General features: G+C 46.9%; 1 protein-coding gene across 1 annotated transcript in view; it reads left to right on the plus strand.

The window, feature by feature from the left end:
* The window catches only part of casq1b (calsequestrin 1b), an 18,229-nt gene extending 3,730 nt beyond the window's left edge, over positions 1-14,499 (plus strand). Inside the window, 10 exon segments of the mRNA XM_062449134.1 lie at positions 9,073-9,166; positions 9,764-9,864; positions 10,061-10,172; positions 10,265-10,338; positions 10,532-10,662; positions 11,321-11,366; positions 11,898-11,952; positions 12,191-12,291; positions 12,756-12,830; positions 13,502-14,499. Of these exon segments, the coding sequence (XP_062305118.1) occupies positions 9,073-9,166; positions 9,764-9,864; positions 10,061-10,172; positions 10,265-10,338; positions 10,532-10,662; positions 11,321-11,366; positions 11,898-11,952; positions 12,191-12,291; positions 12,756-12,830; positions 13,502-13,780 (1,068 nt within the window). The 3' untranslated portion in view covers positions 13,781-14,499.
* The last annotated feature ends 3,113 nt before the right edge of the window (positions 14,500-17,612 follow it).

A 17,612-nucleotide genomic window follows, 5' to 3' on the forward strand; every position in this document is an offset into this window, starting at 1 on the left:
TGAGACACCTATTAGCTTCTTTAAGGCCCGATCTAGTTACGTTCTAGCATCCAGCAAGCCTGACCCAGAGGCCGGGTTCCAACACACCGACAGAGCCTCATATCATTCCTTGACTCTGCTCACACGTTTTAAAGGGAAGAGACGATGGCAGCGTTCCAATACTGTTAAAACAGCTTCCTCTCCTCTCCCCACCCCGACTCCTTTTCTTTCCCCAGTTAGACGGGTCAGCGTTCCTGTTTAGCGCCGGGCCTTGAGGGAGTGGGGTTGGTCGGTGTGTTCCACTTGGCCTTCGGTGGAAACTCACCGTGTCGTTGTCGGAACGTCCAGGCTTCACACCTCTCTGAAAGCCACACTGTCCAGACGGGTGCTTCAGAGGGCAATCATGGCAGACTTGAGTTCTGTTAAATGGGGCTGGGGATTTGAGACTGTGTGTGCGTGTGTTTGCGTGTGTGTGCGTGTGTCTGTGTTTGTATGCGTGTGTGTGTGTGCATGTGTCTGTGTTTGTATGCGTGTGTGTGTGCGTGTCTGTGTTTGTGTGTGTGTGTGTATATTTGTGTGTATCAGGTTGCTTTTTAGGATTCCTTATTAGGAGAATGTACTTTGGAGGGGAACACCTGTTGTGACTATATCAGTAGCAAATTAATAACATATTAATAACACATTCATATTTGTATTCCCAACACAAATAACAATATCTGACAGCTGCTATCAAACAAACTGCACAGAAATGCCCAGGAGATGTCTACAGTGCCCGAAGCTGAAATCGAACCCAGGACCTCCTTGTTGTGAGGCAAAAGTGCCAGGCATTAAACACTGAGGGACAGGCAGAAAAAAGGTAGAGAAAGACAGACTAAGTACTGACATCAATCACAAGGATGACTGTGCATCCATAAGGCCTGTGGTGTGATGTGAGATGGGACACGGTATCTGTCTTTGCACTCTCAGTAGAGTGTGTGTTTCTGGGAGATGTGTGTGTTTCTGGGAGATGAGGTGTGGTAGTGTTACATCTCTCCACTTCCACCTCACCGGTCTATCTACAACCGACACCATGACAGCCATTATGGAAAGTCCACACACACAGTCCTATAGAAAGACATTTCTATTCCAGCACGACCATGCATCCACATTTTATCGCGCTACCATTCATTGTTTTGTACATAAACTCGTTCATCTGAACTTCATCAGGTGTGTTTATTGCCCAAATCATCACATTGCATATTCCAACATCTGACCATCCAAAGCATTCAGGACAGTGGATCCTGCGGACCAGGGTTGAAGACCACAACTCCAAGGGGCTTGAAAGTGCAATCGCTGACCACAGGAACTGCAGTAAGGGTCGGGGTGGGGGGCGTCACCAAGAATGTTGACAGCTATTCCGCTGGGTCCTAAGCTCCACAGTGTTGGTGGGCACCGAGGCTGAGCTGAGAGGGCCAACCTGGGGCTGCAGCCTGTGGAAGCTGTCAGCCAGTCCCTTTGACGGGCCAAAATAGTCCCTGTGGAGACCCAGCGTCAGTATGCTCGAGGGCTGGCTGACTGCTGGGCTGGCTGACTGCTGGGCTGGCTGACTGCTGGGCTGGCTGACTGCTGGGCTGGCTGGCTGCTGGGCTGGCTGGCTGACTTCTGGGCTGGCTGGCTGACTGCTGGGCTGGCTGGCTGACTGCTGGGCTGGCTGGACTGCTGTGCTGGCTGGCTGCTGGGCTGGCTGACTGCTGGGCTGGCTGACTGCTGGCTGGCTGACCTGCTGGGCTGGCTGGCTGACTGCTGGGCTGGCTGACTGCTGGGCTGGCTGACTGCTGGGCTGGCTGACTGCTGGCTGGGCTGTGTGGGTCTATTATTAACCCTAGCCTTATTATCCCAAGCCTATCCCTGTCACTGACCTCCTCCTCTCAACGCCCAACTCTCTCTCTCTCTCTCTTTGTCTGTCTGTCGCCTGATCTACAGTATATAAATTTGCAATGGGTCTGCCCTCTACTGGAAGATGGTGCCACGTGTAATCATGGTGGTTCACTGGCTCATACTGTCGTTGAGAGAACAGAGAAATAATGGACTCCACAGTACCTCCTTCGGTCGTTCAGCAGCAAACCCAATGTTGCATCACGTTTTGCTCTACAACCTGTCTAGCTCCGTCCATGACCACAGGAGGGGCGAAGGCCATTCCCTGAGGTCGGCATGTTCAGTCTTAAGGCATCTCTCTTTCTTTCTTTCTTTCTTCCTTTCTTTCTTTCTTTCTTTCTTTCTCCCTCCCTCCCTTCCCTCCCTCCCTCCCTCCCTCCTCCCTCCCTCCTCACTCCTCCTCTCTCTCTCTCACTCTCTCTCTCTCTTCTCTCATCTCTCTCTCTCTCTTCTCTCTTCTCTCTCTCTCTCTTCTCTCTCTCTCTCTCTCTCTCTCTCTCTCTCTTTCTCCCTCTCTCTCTCGTCTCTCTTCTCCCTCTCTCTCTCTCTCTCATCTCTCTGTCTCTTTCTCCTCTCTCTCTTTCTCCCTCTCTCTCTCTCTCTCTCTCTCTCCAATATGCCGTAACTCTATCTCTTATTCATGGGGAAGAAACAGTGGGAGAAGACAGTTGAGCAAAGTGCATCATTAAACTTTAAAACAAGGGAACTGAAAATCCTGTTCCCTTGTTATTCCCTTGTTTTACCTCCTTAAAAGCTGGCAGGGGGAGTCACAGACAGCAGGCAAGGGTAGCGTTCAGTAACCTCAGTGTTCAGGAACATGTTCAAAAGCGTATGTGGAAACGTGCCAAATATGTGTAACTACACTGATCCACTTTTGCCCCGCTGAGCACCGTGTGGCAATAGACAAGAACAGAATAAAAATAAATGTGTTCCTTTAGCATTTATCCAAAGCGACGCACTTGTGTGTGTGACATGCAAAGCCATGTATCTCCAGTCAGCCTTTGATCAGGAACAATCGCCTAAGGACCGTGGTGTGTTTTCATTGTTGCAAATTCTACTTGTATCAGGGTAGCAGAAGCCCTTCATAACAGACATGATCATGGTCAATGTTCCTTATAACATTCCATTACAGACTGGTCACCATCACATCTCATGTCCCTGCTGAAGTAGCAGAGCTGTGTCCTTGTCCAAGGAGTACATGATTACAACGGCAAGATGCAAGGGCATTGGTCGGTTGGTGAGATGTGTGATATTTATTAGGCGGAGCTTATTTTGTCAACATGAGTCATTAACAGATGGTGGTGGATCTCTGTGCTGTCCATGTGTGTCTCACTAAACCTGTTCCCCTGCCAGAATTTAGTCCTTGGGAGTTTGGCTACATTTGTTTGGTCCAAGAACCCTTCATCTCAAACAATTCCTAAAGTTTCTTAAGACAGTTTTGTGCTACTTATATACTTAATACTTCACTAGTCACTAGTGTTATGAGCAAGTGACTAGTGTGTGTATGCCTTCACATAGCATGATGGAGTGTGTGTGTGTGTGTCTGCCATGTTTCGAAATCTGCTTCGAGCACAAAGAAGTACAGTGTGAGTTGGGATGTGTGTGCGTGTGTGTCATGCCTCAGTCTATGCCTGCAGCACAGCCGAGTGTGTTTTCCTGGTTTCGTTTGCCTCTGTACCTGAATCTTTCGTAGGCTGCTAGCTGGCTGTTAGGTAACCCAACGCTCTAGGACATCACTAACACACACAGGGAGAGGGGGGGGGGGGGGAGGGGGGAGGGGGGGGGGGAAGGGGGAGGGGGGGGAACACGGAGGACAGGATGAAGAGAAGAGCAGGAGAGAGTTTGAGAGGAAGGGAAAGAGGGTGGAGAAGAGGAGAGGGAATCTGGGGAAGGCGTGGACTGTTTGGTGGGAGGAGTCACAGCTCCCGAGTCATCGTGACCAAACACGGCCATCTTGGTCCTTGGCTAAGTGCCGTGTCCCTATCACATTCTTGGTTCGTATTCATGTTCAAAAGGGAGTCAGGTGGCTGAGCGGTGAGGGAATCTGGCTAGTAATCCGAAGGTTGCCAGTTCGATTCCCGGTTATGCCAACTGACATTGTGTCCTTGGGCAAGGCACTTCACCCTACCTGCCTCGGGGGGAATGTCCCTGTACTTACTGTAAGTTGCTCTGGATAAGAGCGTCTGCTAAATGACTAAATGTAAATGTAATGTTAAGCGTAGTGCTAAATGGTGAAGAGAACCATTTTGAAGACTTTAAAGTATGCGTATATGAAAAGCAATTCAGATGGATTATTCAAATGATGTTTGAACCTACAGTACCATCTGGGTTGGAATTGAATTGGATTCAACCTGCACATGGACTCACACACACACACGTACACACACACGCACACACGCACACACACACACGTACACACACGCACACACACACACACACACACGCACACAAACACGTACACACACACACACACGCACACACACACGTACACACACAGTTCGTTCTCCATACCTTTGATAATTCCATTCCAACGACATCCCCACTGCTGTTGAGTGGCACGAGCAGAACAACAACAGTTCTGCAGTTAGAGATTACATCACCAAGAGGCCTCCTCCAGCCCAGCTCAGCACACTCACTTCAGAACTGTGCACACACACACACATTGTTCCACTGACAAACACACACACACACTCACACACACACACACACACACACACAGATCTCTGTACACAGAAACACACACACACACAGAAACACACGCAGATCCCCGTGCAGTCACACACACACAGTCACTCACAGATGCACACTTGTACACACAGACACACGGTGATGAATCAAACACACACACACATATACACACACGCTGTGAAAGACGTGTGACTCATCGCATGACATGCGTTGATTCACTTAGGACCAAACACAGGAAATGAAGAGTCGTCGCAGACAGACAGAGACTGTGGAGGCTACCTGGTGAAGCTACCGTGACAGAGCAGGGAGGGAGGGATGAAGGGACGAGAAGGGAAGATGGAGGGAGGAGGAGGAGAGAGTTGGACAGAGGGATGGAGATTGACAGATCTAAAGTGTTACCCAATCACGTTCACACAGTTTATACTTTTCCCTCTCTCCTGTTCTCTCTGCCTTTCCGCCTCTCTCTCTCTCTCTCTCTCTCTCTCTCTCTCTCTCTCTCTCTCTCTCTCTCTCTCTCTCCTCACTCTCTCCCTCTTTCTCTCCCTCTCTCTCTCAGTTCTCTCTGTTCCAAAGTGGGCTAACTAGTCCACACTTTGCCCTAATGACTGTGGCAAGACTGCACAGGGGAACAGGGTGCCAAGACCTCCCACTTTCATTTGGCTCTCACTCCAGCAGGGTCAGGTCAAGAGTTGGAGAGGACAGAGAGGGAAAGAGTGAGGGAGGGAGAGAGAGAGAGAGAGAGAGAGAGAGAGGGAGAGAGAGAGAGGGAGAGAGAGAGAGAGAGAGAGAGAGAGAGAGAGAGAGAGAATGGTTTTAAAAATGTAAAACTTTTGGATGTTTTGAATCAGAGAGAGATAGAGAGAGAGAGAGATAAAGAGAGAGAGAGAGAGAAAGAGATAGAGTGAGAGAGAAAAAGAGAGAGAGACATGGGATTAAGAAAGTAGAGGGTAAATTGACGGCTGAGAGAAAGAAAAAGAAGGAAAGTAAGAAGAGAAAGAGCCACACAGACACATTTTAGAAAATTGTGGAGAAGGGACAGCGTGTGCAACAGGGAGACAGAGAACATGATTGATGGTGTGACAGACTTCAAGCAAGTGTTCGCTCGGGGATAAGGTGTCCGGCAGCCCACTTCTTTACCCTCTCCTCCTTAAATCCCCCCTGCCCTCTTGCCCTCCACTCCCCCTGCTCCCCCGCCCCCCCCTGCTCCCCCGCCCCCCCCTGCTCCCCCGCCCCCTGCCCTCTTGCCCTCCACTCCCCCTGCTCCCCCGCCCCCATCAGTCCTGTCTGAGGTAGACAAGACTTCTAACCAGACTCCTTATATAGTTGTGATATAGCCTAACACCCACCCACCCCCCCCGCGCCCCCCTTCTGACTGTTAGCCTCACAGCCATATATACATACGTACCCATGGGAAGCTAATATAGTCTGCCCTGGAGGGGAAGGGGGGGCTGCATGGCAGAAAGGATGGGAGGGAGTCTTCAGTGTTGAGGTCAGGGGTTTGGGTTAGACCAGAGGGGTGTGGAGATGGCACCTGTATTCGTCCCCAAAAATATGGAAAACAACCTCATCCTTGTCGCAATCCAAGGTCTCAAAAGTTGATACCATTGCGTGGGGTGTGTCTTTCGTAGTCCTCAGGTCACTCGGCCTCCATGTTTGTAGTTCATCATCCCTGCGTGTGCTGGTGCATCAGCGTGGTAGCGAGGATCTCCACCCCAGCTTAGGAGGTGAACGACCTTTGCAGATGCATGACCTTGTCATGTGGAGAAGGTGAATCGTGGATGACCTTGCAGTTTTTGACCTGATAATGACAGTTTTTGTCCTACAGTACCTGAAAAGGTGAATGACAGTGATGTCCCAAAGAACCTGCTGGAGATGAATGCCCTTGCAGTGTTGACCTGATAATCACAGCCTGTGTTGAAGTCTTTGTCCTACAGAACCTGACAAGGTGAATGACAATGATGTCCTGCATTACCTGCTGGGGCTATATGACCTTGTTGCAGTGCTGACCTGAGTATGGCGGCTTGAATGCCAAACCTTTGTCCCACAGAGCTGGTGAATGACTTATGTGGTCCTGTGCCCTAAAGCATGACTTCTTTCTGCAGCTGCTCACGAGCCCGGCTGCCGTGACCTACCAGGTACGTCCAGGACCATCGCTGCTCCAGCTGTGTCCGCCGGCCACGCAACACCACAGGCTTCCAGATTGGGGTCGCTGTAGCTACTGGTGGTTCTATCTCTCACTTGAACGTTTGGATGATTAATGTTAAATTCTGACAGGCTAAACGTGTTTCATAGTTCTGTTTTGACAGAACTATGACATTGTCATGAACGAAATCAAAAGATTTGAAGTTAAATGAAGAAATCAAAGAAATCCCAATCAAGTCGAGTGAGAGAACATCGAGTAGATGTGCAGTTGTGTAGACACTGTTCTGTGACCCCCTTCTCTGCACAAACTGACTCTGAGGCTGGGGCTGGGGTTGAGGCTGGGGTTGAGGCTGGGGTTGAGGCTGGGGTTGAGGCTGTGTGCATCTCAGAGTTTCTGGTCTACAGTCTGTCTGGCAAATGATGTATTCTGTTTAAAATCCTCTTCTCTGTCAAGCAAAGACAATACAAATTAGTATGATCCACCCATCCATTCATCCATCCATCCATCCATCCAATCATCCATCAATCTAGGAACATTCTCAAGCAAACAGCAAGGCTGGCCTTGCTATGAGAGTTGTCAACTAGTCCCATCAGTTTCATACAGCGTGTAGAAGGGATGGTGGTGGTGGTCATCATTCACTGATGGGACACAATCTCATAGCTGCTGTGTGATGCTACTGTGCAGACATAACTAGCCGCTCACTGTAGATTCTTGACGGTTTTCCTGTGTGAATGCTATCTGAGCTGGATTACTTCTGTCTAGGTACTGGCCATTTCAGATGCTGGTTGAATGGGAACTATTCTTCTTTGAAATAATGGATCATTTTCAACTGTCTGCTTGAGTATGGTAGATTTTGTCAGTTACAGAAAGTTAGCCAGTAATTACAGGGATGTTAAAAGTAATAAAAGGAAGTTAAGCAGTAATAAGGAAGTAGGGGAGACTGTGTGTGTATGAATGTGTGTGTATGTGTATGTATGTGTGCTTGTGTGGGTGTATGTGTGTGTATCTATAAGTGTGTGTGTGTATGTATGTGTGCTTGTGTGGGTGAGTGTATGTGTGTGTATGTATAAGTGTGTGTGTGTGTATGTATAAGTGTGTGTGTATAAGTGTGTGTGTGTATGTATAAGTGTGTGTATGTATGTGTGTGTATGTATAAGTGTGTGTGTGTATGTATAAGTGTGTGTATGTATGTGTGTGTGTGTATGTATGTGTGTGTATGTATGTGTGTGTATGTTTAAGTGTGTGTATGTATAAGTGTGTGTATGTATGTGTGTGTGTGTATGTATGTGTGTGTATGTATAAGTGTGTGTATGTATGTGTGTGTGTGTATGTATGTGTGTGTATGTATAAGTGTGTGTATGTATAAGTGTGTGTATGTGTGTGTGTGTGTATGTATGTGTGTGTGTGTTGGAGCTGAGTGAGTTCACTTCTACTGAGCGTGAGCCCCCTGTTCCTTCTCGCTGCACCTGTCATGTTGCCTCCACCCTTTGACACAGTTGGACCAAGTCCCGCCCCTCCTTTTTACCCGCCTGTCCGCCTCTGCCGCACTCCCATTGGCTGGCGGCGGCTGTCTGTCAATGGCTCCAGTTTCGCACAGAATTAGAAAGTGCAAGGCAGCAATCTAAGGCTTTTGCTTTTAAGGCCTTGAAACAGAGAGGAAATGCCGTGGGCATTGGGTGTATGTAGGAAATGTGTGTTTCATGCCATGCATAGAGCTTGTGTGTGTGATCATGTGTGTGTATTTGGTCATGTATGTCTGTGATTGTGTGTGTGTGTGATCATGTGTGTATCTGGTCATGTGTGTATCTGGTCATGTATGTCTGTGATTGTGTGTCTGTGATTGTGTGTCTGTGGTCATGTGTGTGTGTGATCATGTGTGTGTGTGGTCATGTGTGTGTGTGATCATGTGTGTGTGTGGTCATGTGTGTGTGTGATCGTGTGTGTGACCATGTCTGTGTGTGGTCATGTCTGTGTGTCTACTATGGAAGTTCTGAACTGTTCTATCTGAAACGAAGGCATTTCTAAACATAAACACATGAATGAGCTGAGCCAATATAACCTGCTTGTTGGCTGAGGCGGTCACTGCAAGATGGCAAACCATAACATTCACACTTAGACCCAAAATACTTTGGCTTTTACGTACCACATATTTTCATTGTATACACTTTCTAAATGCACTCCCACCTTTCTCCCTCTCTCACACATCACCCCTCCCTCCCTCCCTCCCACCTTTCTCCCTCTCTCACACATCACCCCTCCCTCCCTCCCACCTTTCTCCCTCTCTCACCCATCACCTCGTTCTCCCTCCCTCCCCCCCTCTCCCCTCTCCCCCCCTCTCCCTCCTCCAGCTTGCAGCTCAGGTGCTGGATGATCTGGACGACGAGGACATTGGGTTTGCTCTGGTCGACGAGAAGAAGGACTCGGCTGTGGCCAAGAAGCTGGGTGAGGCCTCGCCCTGACTCAGATATACAGTTATTGTATTTCTATATACTAGATATCTACACACAGATAGGATGGACATAACTGATGTGGAATCTGCACAGTTGCAGCAGAATTGCAGTGGAAAAACTGTCAACGTTAGTAACAGAAATCCAGTTAAAAAAGCCATTTTTTGTACTAAATCAGTACTAAAAGGCCCTTAACCCACCAAATTTCAATAAGGAAATTTGGTGGGTTTTTAGCTATCCTAAAGGGCAGCAGGCCTTTTACTTATTCAACCCAATTTAATCACATGCAACAAGCATGACATAACCAGCAATCTTCCTTCACACGCTCAAAAAAGTTCTCTAATGAGAAATCACATGGAGCTCTGCCTTCTAGTGTTTGCAGGAGGTATTACGTCTTTATGACCTGAACACAAGCCAGCATAAGAGGGTTTCACAGCACCAAAGATCTCTACAGAAAAAATCCTTGCAAAACTGCTTATTTTAATACTAATATGCTAACCCTAATCGGAGGCCGTGTAAGACTGTATATCTTTAAGAGATCTTTACACAACCCCCTAAACTTGGTCTGCCCCTCCCCCCCCCCGCCCCCCAGGTCTGGATGAAGTGGAGAGCATCTACATCTTCTCCGACAACGAGATCATCGAGTACGATGGCGAGCTGGCAGCAGACACCCTGGTGGAGTTCTTGTACGACGTAGGTTTAAGACGGATCGTTTCCTCGCGGACAAGAATGCGACGTTGACAGTCGAAACTGGAACGCACGCTACATTTCAAGGGTGGACGGAGACCAACTGGGAGACACAGGACCGTCTCCACCTGTTTACCTCTCATCCCCCCTTCTTCACTCCTCTAACTCCTCCTCCTCCTCCTCTCGTCTCTGTGCCCCGCAGGTGATCGAGGACCCCGTGGAGATCATCGACAACGAGCGGGAGCTGAAGGGGTTCTTCAACATCGACGAGGACATCAAGCTGGTGGGCTACTTCAAGAGCGAGAAGTCTCCTCGTAAGTTACCGCGGTAACGCGGTCAAGGGCAAAGACTGATTCGGAATCTCTCGGCGCAGGGGAAGAAACTGATTTCCCTTCCTCTGTCCCAGACTTCATCGAGTACGACGACGCGGCCGAGGAGTTTCATCCCTTCATCAAGTTCTTCGCCACCTTTGACCCCAAGGTACCCTAACCTAACCCGAAAGTCCAAGTGACATCTGGAGGCCAGGTGCGAGGTTAAAGGATTCCACATTCGTCTTTTGCCGGACGAGAAGCATTCCCACGCCTGTAGATCTGCCTGCCGCTTGGGGTGAAAACCAGTGTTCCCCACAGAAAAGGACCGTTAAAAACGTCTCTTTGAATTGTTCCCCTCCCAGATTGCCAAGAGGCTGAAGCTGAAGCTGAACGAGGTGGACTTCTACGAGCCCTTCATGGACGAGCCCGACACCATCCCAGGGAAGCCCTACATGGAGGCGGAGCTTGTGGACTACATCGAGGAGCACGACAGGTGGGGCGAGGCAGGAGCAGGACTGAGGAGGGGCGGAGAGGAGACAATCGCTCCTCCCGAGATTTCTGTCGAGGAGGAGAGAGAGAAGGAGAGAGAGGAGAGAGAGGAGGAGAGAAAGGAGGAGAGAGAGGAGGAGAGAGGAGGACAGAGAGGAGAGAGAGGAGAGAGGAGGAGAGAGAGGAGGAGAGAGAGGAGGAGAGAGAGGAGGACAGAGGAGGAGAGAGAGGAGGAGAAAGGAGGAGAGAGAGGAGGACAGAGAGGAGGAGAGAGAGGAGGAGAGAAAGGAGGAGAGAGAGGAGAGAGAGGAGGAGGAGAGAGAGGAGGAGAGAGAGGAGGAGAGAGAGGAGAGAGAGGAGGAGAGAAAGGAGGAGAGAGAGGAGGAGAGAGAGGAGGAGAGAAAGGAGGAGAGAGAGGAGGAGAGAGAGGAGGAGAGAAAGGAGGAGAGAGAGGAGGAGAGAGAGGAGGAGAAAGAGAGAGGAGGAGAGAAAGGAGGAGAGAGAGGAGGAGAGCGCGATTTATTCCTTTATTTTACGCTTTCATCCAAGGCTACTTACAGCAGGAGGATTTTAACCTTGCAACCTCGTGACCTGCAGTCAAATCTCCCACTGAGCCCCTCAGCAGATACTCAGTGGTTTCTTTATGTTGTTCTCCTTTTCAGGCCTACCCTGAGGAAGCTGGAGCCTCACAGCATGTACGAGATCTGGGTAAGATCGCTCAACGCCTCCAACTGAATGTATCATGGAGTCAGGTGGCTGAGCGGTGAGGGAATCGGGCTAATAATCTGAAGGTTGCCAGTTCGATTCCCGGCCGTGCAAAATGACGTTGTGTCCTTGGGCAAGGCACTTCACCCTACTTGCCTCGGGGGGAATATCCCTGTACTTACTGTAAGTCACTCTGGATAAGAGTGTCTGCTAAATGACTAAATGTATCGACCCACATCACACTGGGTTCAGACAGTCGATCTGATTCATTTAGCAGGAGCTTTCACCCAAAGCGACAACCTCTTGATCTGTAATGGGTGTCTTGATCTGCGGTCACCAGTCACCACTGAGCTAGACCGAGCTCTAGTACTGTGATGACTTCCTGCCTGTCCTGTGCTAACTGATCGTTAGATCTGGAACCTTCAGAAAGAATACTGAATAAACTTTGAGTAAAAGGTCCAAGAGAACAAATGTGATGTTCTCTGTAAATGCAAGGCCCAAGAGGACAAATGTGATGTTCTCTTGTTCTCACAGGAGGATGACATCGACGGCGAGCACATTGTTGCCTTTGCTGAGGAGGACGACCCAGGTAATGGGGCTTCTCCACTCACAGCACATCCAGCACAGGCATGGTTGGTGTAGCGTGGTGGTCGTTTGTGTGATGCAGCTGCAGTTGACTATGTCTTGATACTGTTGGTTAGCATTATTGTTATCATTGTGATTATTGTCTGTTTTTGACATGGCATGCTACTGGTGGCAAAATCGGTTAATCCATTCAGGGTTGATCAGGCATTCGGTAATAATCTCACTTTTGACCTTTCCTCAAGATGGTTTTGAGTTCCTGGAGATCCTGAAGGAGGTGGCCCGTGAGAACACGGACAACCCTGACCTCAGCATCATCTGGATCGACCCTGATGATTTCCCTCTGGTGAGGGGGAACCAGCCAACTGATTTAATGATCTGACACTGTAGAAAAAAAAAAGTTTTTTACAGACCAGGGCTGCGTTTCCCGATAACGATGGATCGTAGCAATGATAGAGCAAAAAACGAAACCATCGATATTTCTTACGTGCGTTTCCCAAACATGCTCGTAAGGAGTAGGCTAATCCATGTGCTTTCAAGAGTTACGAATTTTCAAGATACACTTTAGCTACGATGTCTTTAGGAACGGCCCGTAAAACTAAGATTCGTCCTACGATGGATTCTACGATCAATTTAGGCTTACAACGCTTTCGGGAAACGCACCCCTGGCTACTTCACCCTCCTTGTCTGTGGGTGAAGTAGCAGGATGGGCACAATGCTGGCCTTAGAAAGATATACAATGTTTCTGTCTGTGAGGAATAACTGTCAAAATGTCCTCTTTCTGTGTCGTCCTTCTCTGTCCTCCTGTAGCTTGTGCCGTACTGGGAGAAGACCTTCGGAATCGACCTGTCCTCTCCTCAGATCGGAGTGGTGGATGTTGAGGACGTAAGGACGACTCTGTCGCGCTGCAAACATTTCCTCTCAAATTAAAACGCAAAATTTTTTAGTACTGAGCTTGCATCTGCTTGAAACAATTACATTTGGCAGTAAGAACATTTCCCTTGAAAGGATTTAAATGTTTTTGTTTGTTAAAGCAAGTCACTAGATAAGACATTTAGACTAGAAACAAGTCGAACTAGACCTAAAAACAAGATTGTCAAACTGCTAGACTGGCAGCGCATGTGAATACAGTTGGAGTCAGCTTGGAGGTCTTCAGCCCAAACACAGTTTCAATATCTGTCCTGTCTGTTGAGTGAAGTGAAGAAAAGGCTGAAAGAAGCAGCCTAGTTTAGCGTGGCTCCGCAGCGAAAAACACCTTTCGCCACCAACCCAGTTTGGGTATCGATTTCCGACGAGGAGCGTTGTAGCAGCAGCGTGGAACGTGCTAGAAAAGCCCATATCAGGAGTCAGGTGGCTGAGCGGTGAGGGAAATGGGCTAGTAATCTGAAGGTTGCCAGTTCGATTCCCAGCCGTACCAAAATGACGTTGTGTCCTTGGGCAAGGCACTTCACCCTACTTGCCTCGGGGGGGAATGTCCCTGTACTTACCGTAAGTCGCTCTGGATAAGAGCGTCTGCTAAATGTAAATGTCCCTCTCTGTGTGTCTCGTTCTCACAGGCCGACAGTGTGTGGTTGGAGATGGACGATGACGACGACATGCCCACCGCCGACGAGCTGGAGACCTGGGTCGAGGACGTCCTGTCTGGGAAGATCGACCCTGACAACGATGACGAGGATGACGACGACGAGGATGACGACGACGAGGATGACGACGACGAGGATGATGATGAGGATGATGACGAGGATGATGAAGAAGATGATGAAGATGATGATGAGGATGACGGGGAAGACGAGGATGATGAGGATGATGAGGATGACGATGACGACGATGAATAAATGTTTACAACCGTTTGGGGTTTTGCTCTGCTCTGGCCGACAGTGGCCTGAAGCTCCAGTACTACACCAATATTCTGTTTCCTAACATATTTTCATAAACGCATTGTGATGTCACTTCCCGTTTCCCCCCCCTTACCGCATCCCTTCTAAGGTCTAGTCAGACAATCTAGTGATGACGTCCAACAGTCAGCACCTGTTTTGAGAGTCAGGGCGTGGAGAAAGGCACGGAGGAGAGTTGTGTTTCCTCGCCGGAAAAAAATGACAGAAAAAAAAAAGAATTCACAGTTGAATATTGTCCACCTTGTGTTCTTCATCCGTGTCTTCCTTGTTCATGGTGTTGTGTCTTTCTCCTCACGGGTCATCTGTGAGTGTGATGGAGGAGAATGGTGTATCTATCTGTAGAAGGAGAATATTTGTCAGTTCTCGATATCTTCTTGTTGTTCTTCCTCCTGTCACACACACCTGGATCGACCTTCAGACTCCTTGTCGTGTCCCCTGTTCTTCCTCTACCGACAGCCACGTTGTCCACTAGTTAACTAAGAAGAAACTAATACCCTTATTGTGCTATTTTTTTAAGAGAAGGTAATCTAACCTCACTGGAAAGTCTTAAGAATATCAGCTGTTTTGGGAACTAATTAAGATCTTGAAATTCACAAAAAGACGAAATTTACCGTTTATTGTCCAATACTGAAAAGAAAAAAAAAGAATTTAAAAACCAACGAATGTTGCCTGTCGTTATTCCGTTCTTTGTTTGCAACTTTGTATGTATGTGTGCAAATGTGTGCGTGTGTGCAAATGTGTGTGTGTGTGTCTGTGCTTAAATTGCAGGCATTACTCACTGCTGTAACACATCTACTGACACTCACAGACCACTGACCTACATACTCTGTGAAGATGCCTATCAACAAATGAAACACGTAAATCAAATGATTTATTCTAACTTTTTCTCATGCTCTCGTCTCACGTCTGAAATATCACAGGAACACTACCTCAGGCTATGAAACCAATCCATATTGAGGCCAAGGGCAGCGGAGTATAGTACTTCATCTGTCTCATGACTGGGTCAAAGGTCACCCGTCCTCAGCATTCTACTCCATTTTGTTCTCTAGGCAACGGTGGCAGCTCTACTGTACTATATTGTGTATAACAAAATAGTTTTTTCCAATTTACAACCAGTATTTGACATTTTATTTTTGTCAGTTATAACCAGAGTGATGATACGTGCAGTCTGGTTTAGTAAACCCTTGTAGTCCCTGACTAATACAGAAGCTCAGTCACTTCTCCTCAGTATATCTTCCTCCATGTCACAAACTTTGTACTCTTGCTCTCACTCACTCTCATAACTGCTGAAGCTGCAGTTTCCTGGATATAAAAAAGTAAATTATGATCAGTTGTTAAACATTAACTTCACGTATTTATATGCGTGCATAGAGCAATATACTGAAAGGCAACAACTGAACAAGCAGTCACTGGAAAAGGAAGGTATGGTTAAATAACTTTTACTATATCAGAGGCTTTCCAAACCATAGTCTTTTTGCCCGTCCTTAAATCGAAATATACTGCTAAATTAAACTTATGTACTAACACAAGAAGATAGTGTTTGGGATTTAAACACATCCGTGTTTTGAAGTGAATTCTCAAATTCTGTCAGTCATCTAGATTGCAGATTGTTGTACATCTATTCACTGTAAAATCTAAAAATCTAAAGATTATCACGCTCAGATTGATGATCAGTTTTTGCTGTGTGTTTGTAGCGCTTGAGAGGCCACGTCCGTGTATTTCAATCAGGGGTTAATTTTTTACACAAGTTCATTTCCCTGAACCCGCAGGTGCTGCTAACTGTCCAGCCTAACGTACCTGCTTCAGAAATGAATGTCATCAATCCGACTACACCAACATCCCTGCTGCTGTTTCTCCTGCCTTCAGCTAGGGAGCGGAGAACTATGGCCTCAGCGATGGACCAGTGTAGTTCAGGAGTGTGGTTGGATTCGCACTTAATCATGAACCAGTGGATGTTATTGGGGCTGTTTTTAGCAGTGGTTACGGTGTCAGGAGTCTGCGGTGCTATCTGCTATCATTTCCGGTATTCTTGCTGTTGTAAAAAAGGTACAAAAAAAGTGCTTAAAACTCTTAGCTGATCCTATGATTTCATGAAACATGAAGATAAGTTGAATACTTAAAATGAACAGTCTTGACAAACTGTAAACAACACATGTAAATAAATAATGTAATTTGCAATCATCGTTACCTCTAATGAAAGAATGTTCATGTGGATCTGCTGATTCATTGATTACAGGTACAGGTGTTGAAGATTATTCTACACAAATATTACATCAAGTTAGGACTTCAACAATAGGTTTTTGTAAAAGTGCTTTACACTCTTACCCAATACTATGATTTCATGAAACATGAAAATAAGTTGAATGTCTTTAAATTACTTGGATAATCATAGCCTATAAATTTACAGCACAACTAGTCTAACTAGGTATGAAGGTGGTTAGTACCAAGGATCAGTCCGTATATAACTGCAATGTCATCTCAAACACAATGTCAAGCCATCAGTAGACAGATGTGAAACCTTTAACATTTAAATACTCTCTTCAATATTCTCTTTCATGCAGTCAAATCCCAAGAAACTGAAGAAGATGAAAAAACAAGCTTACATCCAAGTAGGAATGAACAACATATAAACAGTTAGAAAATAAATAAACTACACATTACATTACATTCTATAACATACAACGCTATTGCCACTTAAAATGAACAGTATAGACACACTCTGAACAACAAATGTAAGTAAATACTGTGATTTGCAATCATCATTACCTCTAATGAAAGAATGTTCATGTGGATCTGCTGATTCATTGTTTACAGGTGATTCTAAACCAACACCACGTCAAAGTCTGACTTCACCGATAGGTTTGTCATAGTTAGTAGCCTAATAGCTCAGTATGTTGTTTTTGTCATTATAAACACAGTAAGTGCATATATTAAGATACACATTTTTTGTGCTTGTTTCAAAAATTATTTCAGATTTTTCGCGTTTGTTTGAAGGTAAGTGTTTGCACGTCACATCATTCACAATAACAACATTTTCATCCATAGAAAAGAATACAAAATTCACAATTGTCTGACTTGTCTTTCCTCCATTTTCTTCACAGTTAACGTCACTTTGGACCGGAGCACAGCCCACCCTAACCTGGTGATCGATGAGAAAACGATGCAATGGACCGGCGTCGGTACCGATGAGCCCTACGTGTTGGGTACTATAGGTCGTGCTTGGAGATGCTATTGGGAGGTGGACGTTAAGGACAAGGTTGACTGGGTGCTGGGCGTTGCCCGGGAAACAGCGGTTAGCGGCGGAAAGTTGGATTTAAGTAGGCCTGATCGTGGTTATTGGTTCATCAGGCTGTCTAATGGAGAAACACTGAAAGCGAAGTCTCCTACAACGCCTGATGATGATGATTGTCTGTCTGATAAACATATTCCAGAAAAGGTTGGCATCGAACTGGATTATTGCAAGAAGAAGGTGACTTTCTACAACGGTGTAACCGGTTCTGTTGTTCACACGTTTGATGATGGGCCCGGATACAAGGATGAGGTTCGGCCCTTGTTCTCCCCAAGGAATAATAATAAACGCCCTATCAGGATTCTGTCAATCGACCCAGAAGGAAACACCAATTATAACGGCATCGATGAAACTGTTGAACAGCACTAGAGTTATACATATACCACCTTCCTGTACCAGCACACTGTGTGAGGGAACCACCAACGTGTTCATTGATGTTTCAATCTTATCTTGACATTGGTAGCTAAGGACATGGCTGTCTTC

The sequence above is a fragment of the Osmerus eperlanus genome, chromosome 23, assembly GCF_963692335.1.
Source record: "Osmerus eperlanus chromosome 23, fOsmEpe2.1, whole genome shotgun sequence".
NCBI lineage: Eukaryota > Metazoa > Chordata > Actinopteri > Osmeriformes > Osmeridae > Osmerus > Osmerus eperlanus.